A 5,630-nucleotide genomic window follows, 5' to 3' on the forward strand; every position below is an offset into this window, starting at 1 on the left:
ACTTTATTTATATCTAGTTAAAAATGGAGAAGTCTGTGTTGCTCTGGCTGGTTAGTGAAAGTAAAATTAGCGGCCTTAGGCCGTGTTGTTTTGTTTAGGGAGAGGAGTCTCAGTGCTGCTCCGAAATCTCATGCAGTCAGTAAATCTCACGAAATACATTCAATCAATAATATGCTTGGTTATGGGAGAAAAACAGTGCTCTAAAGAACACCCCATTCTTTTTGTCTCGTGGGTTCGTACTAGATCATCACAACAGGCATTTGCTGCAGCAACCAGTTTTGCATTCACACTAATCTGGAGTTAAGCATTAATAGAGCCTTTAGAGTAAAGCCAATAAAATTGTCCTGGAGAGCTATTCATTCTCTGAGGAGAGGCACAGTCTGACCCCAAAGCACATGTGGTTCAGGAAGATATGTGTTTCTGAGATGGGAGAGAAAAGGTCCTGTTTTGTTCCTCACTGCAGACTTGACTTTATCCTCAAATATCATTTAGGAGAAGGCTGTCACAGGATTGTTTATAGTTACAAACTTTCAATTGTTTCACCAGGGAAAAATATATAGAAGGAGAGAGAACACTAAAGTAAATGTGGCAAATGATAATTCTTGAATATAGGAATGATAATTCTTGAATATAGGTAGAAGATTTATGGGCATTCATCGTACTATGCTTTCAATTTTGAAATTATTACTATGTTGAAGACATTTCAGGATCATTTAATTGAAGTAAGCGAAGTTGTGTAGAAGTGACCAGAATTATCTTGAAATTTAGCACTAACGTTTCTGAAGCTTTTGATCTTCAGATCATGTTGGGAGACCCAACGTCTCACCAGGGGATGGATCAGTATTATTAGCTACTACATATTGACACTAACAGCACACTAAGCACTGTGCTAAGAGGTTCTACATACATTTCATTCCACTGTGTTCAATATATACCAATCAAAACCCCTGCAAACTCCAAAAGGTAGGTGGTATTAGCCCCATTTTATTTTCTTTGAGACAGGACTCACTCTGTCACCCAGACTGGAGTGTAGTGACACCAACATAGCTCATTGCAGCTTTGACCTCCTGGGCTCAAGCAGTCCTCCCATCTTAGGCACCTGAGTAAATGGGACCACAGATGTGTGCCGCCACACTTGGCTAATTTTTTATTTTTTGTAGAGATGTGGTTTTAATCTGTTGCCCAGGCAGGATCCCCATTCTGTAGGTGAACAAATATCTAGTCTAGGCTAATAACCCAGGTTTGACTGACTCCAAAGCCAGTATGGTATATAGCCTCTCAGATTCAACAACCAGAAGAGGAAAAGTGGTCATTATAAAACATGTTAAGAGAACAAGTTGCCCCACTGCCTGCTCTGAAAAGCCATCTTTGCATTGTTCCTCGTCCGCCTCCTTGCTCGCCACAGCCGTCTCCGCCGCGCGCCTCCTCCGCCGCCACGGACTCCGGCAGTTTTATCGCCAGAGTCCCCGAACTCGCTTTCTTTTTAAATCCCCTGCATCGGATCACTGGCGTGCCCCAGCATGTCGGACGCAGCCGTAGACACCAGCTCCGAAATCACCACCAGGGACTTAAAGGAGAAGAAGGAGGTTGTGGAAGAGGCAGAAAATGGAAGAGACGCCCCTGCTAACGGGAATGCTAATGAGGAAAATGGGGAGCAAGAGGCTGACAACGAGGTAGACGAAGAAGAGGAAGAAGGTGGGAAGGAAGAGGAGGAGGAAGAAGGTGGTGATGGTGAGGAAGAGGATGGAGATGAAGATGAGGAAGCTGAGTCAGCTACGGGCAAGCGGGCAGCTGAAGATGATGAGGATGACGATGTTGATACCAAGAAGCCGAAGACCGACGAGGATGACTAGATAGCAAAAAAGGAAAAGTTAAACTAAAAAAAAAGGCCGCCGTGACCTATTCACCCTCCACTTCCCGTCTCAGAATCTAAACGTGGTCACCTTGGAGTGGAGAGGCCCGCCCGCCCGCCCACCGTGGGCAGTGCCACCCGCAGGTGACACGCGCTCTCCACCACCCAACCCAAACCATGAGAATTTGCAACAGGGGAGGAAAAAGGAACCAAAACTTCCAAGGCCCTGCTTTTTTTTTTTTTTTTAAAGTACTTTAAAAAGGAAATTTGTTTGTATTTTTTATTTACATTTTATATTTTTGTACATATTGTTAGGGTCAGCCATTTTTAATGATCTCGGATGACCAAACCAGCCTTCGGAGCGTTCTCTGTCCTACTTCTGACTTTACTTGTGGTGTGACCATGTTCATTATAATCTGAAAGGAGGAAAAAACCTTGTAAAAAAAAGCAAAAACCACAACAGAAAAACAATCTTATTCTGAGCATTCCAGTAACTTTTTTGTGTATGTACTTAGCTGTACTATAAGTAGTTGGTTTGTATGAGATGGTTAAAAAGGCCAAAGATAAAAGGTTTCTTTTTTTTCCTTTTTTGTCTATGAAGTTGCTGTTTATTTTTTTTGGCTTGTTTGATGTATGTGTGAAACAATGTTGTCCAACAATAAACAGGAATTTTATTTTGCTGAGTTGTTCTAACAACAACAACAACAAAAAGAATAAGTTTATTTCAGTACAGGTCTTAAGACGGAAAAATCAGAAACTCAACACTGCTCTTCAGTGGAGGCAATAGCTAGTTTGTGGGAGAGCTCTGCAGTCATCAATGGAGGGGTAATTTGACAGAGGAGGAAGAGTAGGAATATAGAAGTGTACATACATATGGGTATGCACACACATATTAAGACATGCATTGACCTGTATATATACACACATACATGCATCATTAGCTTTTTGGGTCTATAATGTAACCCTGGTTAAACACGGTATTGTTTCATCAGTTCTTGACCAAATGTGAGAAAGATCAGAATAAATATAGTGGACTCATATGAGCATGGTTCCAAGATGAATGGACTCCCCAGTGTGGTGGGGTGGTCTTCTACTGTGCTTGCTTGGAGATGGGAGGCTCAGAACAACTTAACACAGAAATAAATTATTTCTGTGTCTTTATCTTTAGAAAATCATTAGAGACCGAAAAATCGTCTGGCTCCCTCAACTGGTTTTGGCATTGAAGGAAGGAACTACCTTTTAGTTTACCTGATATAGTATAATAAAGAGTCTTGATTGCACAATTGTTATTGTTTAATTTTTAAAAAGTAGTTTGCTTCTGCAATTTCTTTCTCTAATTGTATCACTATAATTTGAATTTTTTTTTTTTTAAGGGCATAGCCAGTCCCAAAAAACTCAAATTCCCCGATAAACCACCGGAAATAAAGGGAAGTGGGGCAACTCTGTTTTTAGCTCTTCACCTCTGGACCTATGTATTCTTTCTCTTGAAGACACAGAGCGATATGAAGGTCTTTGCATCATTGCATATACTGCATATGGCAGATGATGTAAATCCTTGCAAAGTATTGCCTCCAAAATGGCACTGCAGCTATGCTTTTCTCAGGAGGTTCCAATGATGGCTGACAGTTTCTGGGTGGTGAGGTATGTGATAGAACCAGTGAATCCTATGATCACGGGCTCACTCTTGGACCTCCTTTGCTGTAAAGTAGGTCCCCTGGTCTGTTGTTATGTCATCTGGGATGGCATACCAGTGTATTAAGCATTCTATACGTCTTTGGATTTTGGCACTGAATGAGGTCCAGAGGACAGACAAGACAAACTCCTACCTGGAAGATGCTCATTCTTCTATGGGAACAAAATACTAGCTTTTTCAAGCATGGAATGGGCCACTAAGTGGTTTGTTGGTCTCCCTAAGGAATGGTGCCATACTGGGTACTCGTTGTTGGTGTCTCTTGCCTGCAGATTGGACAATAGGCAGCAATAGTAACTAGATCACAGTGGGCAAGCAGGAAATCATGCTGTCGTGCCTATGAGTAATTTCCATCTCTGTTGCCATGGCCACTTTATTGACGTATTTGTTGTGTCAACACTGGTTTGCCAATAATAGAGGTTGGATTATACCAACTGATTGAAACATTTTGTCTACTTGGTCATTTAGTGCCTCTTCTACAGTCAGTTCTCTTTGGTAGGCATTAACATGTGATATAAAGACCTTCATACTTTCAGTGCAGGGCTACATATTCATCCATATGCATCTGTCTCAGACCTCCTTGTCCCACATCTATCTTCAAGACTTTTTCCTCTTAGGCCCATTATCAGTAGGCCAGGCAATTTGCCATTGGCCCTGAGTTACTATGTATTGTAACTCATACATAGTATGAGTTACATACATGAGAAATGTGGGGCATTTCTCCTTCCAAAAAGTGATGAGAGCTACCACTGGAAGCTGTACCCAGCAAGAGTACACCTGGGAGGCTCAGAAAAAATTAGCACAGAAATAATTTATTTCTGTGTCTTACTTTTGGAAAACTGTCAGGTCTGACCAGCAGACCCTGGAGGAGCAACAGATGAAAAAATGTACTCAGACACAGGTATCCAGTGAAAGAGCGGGCTAGGGGACCGGGCCACTCACAGAAAGGTGTAGCAGCTGCAGCCTTGACAAGTCATTTATTCAGTACAAATTTAATGACAAAGGCTTTCAGTCAACACAACTTGTGGATGATTAACATGGTCGCCTCCTTACCGCCACACCACACACACACCCAGAGAGCAGTCCTGTACGTTGATGACTAAAGACCAGTTTCCAAGGCCTATGTAAACTAACTTATCTAGATCAATTCCTTTACATCCCCTTGTTATCTAACCTTTGCTCTCAGGCTTCAAATAAGATAATTTGGCTGCCTTCAGCCAAACCCTCTTTCGAAGCTTTGCAAAACCTCCCAGCCTTCCAAGAAGGTTTGCATCTTTCTACAATATCTCCCACCACCCTGAACAATCCCCTCCATCTCGCTCTTTCCTGTTTTTTGCATCAGGTTTTGTTGATTGAAGAGTACAGATGTGTGCAGCAACAGGTTTGTCAGGCATGGTGGTCACTGCTTGTATTCTGGCTTTGCTTCCGAGAATTAGTAAGTAACATAAGACAAACATGAATATAATTAGTAACATTCTTTTCTAGTAAAGGAGTGACCCCCAGGAATGGGGGTCTATCCAGGAGAGATGATCTAGCATACCCTTCCATATGGCTGTTTGTTGGGCATGTAGATCTATGGCGTTAAGGGATTCTGGAATTTAAGTTTTAAGTTGCTTTACATCGGCTGTTAAATGGTCATGAAATTTTCCCCAGAGGTAATGGAAAACAAAAAAAAGCAGGGGTTGCAATCCTAGTCTCTGATAAAACAGACTTTGAACCAATAAAGATCAAAAGAGACAAAGAAAGGCCATTACATAATGGTAAAGGAATCAGTTCAACAGGAAGAGCTAACTATCTTAAATATATGTGCACCCAATACTGGAGCACCCAGATTCATAAAGCAAGTCCTCAGAGACCTACAAAGAGATGTAGACTCCCACACAATAATAATGGGAGACTTTAACACCCCACTGTCAACATTAGACAGATCAATGAGACAGAAAGTTAACAAGCATATCCAGGAATTGAACTCAGCTCTTCACCAAGGAGACCTAATAGACATCTACAGAACTCTCCACCCCAAATCAACAGAATATACATTCTACTTAGCACCACATTGCACTTATTCCAAAATTGACCACATAGTTG

General features: G+C 41.6%; 1 protein-coding gene across 1 annotated transcript; it reads left to right on the forward strand.

The window, feature by feature from the left end:
* Window positions 1–1,347: 1,347 nt before the first annotated feature.
* On the forward strand, window positions 1,348–1,902 carry LOC119619064 (prothymosin alpha-like). The gene has a single exon (XM_037984326.2). It carries the CDS (start codon window positions 1,521–1,523, stop codon window positions 1,851–1,853), a length of 333 nt encoding a protein of 110 aa, XP_037840254.2. The 5' UTR covers window positions 1,348–1,520; the 3' UTR covers window positions 1,854–1,902.
* The last annotated feature ends 3,728 nt before the right edge of the window (window positions 1,903–5,630 follow it).

The sequence above is a fragment of the Chlorocebus sabaeus genome, chromosome 1 (genome assembly GCF_047675955.1).
Source record: "Chlorocebus sabaeus isolate Y175 chromosome 1, mChlSab1.0.hap1, whole genome shotgun sequence".
Classification (NCBI taxonomy): domain Eukaryota; kingdom Metazoa; phylum Chordata; class Mammalia; order Primates; family Cercopithecidae; genus Chlorocebus; species Chlorocebus sabaeus.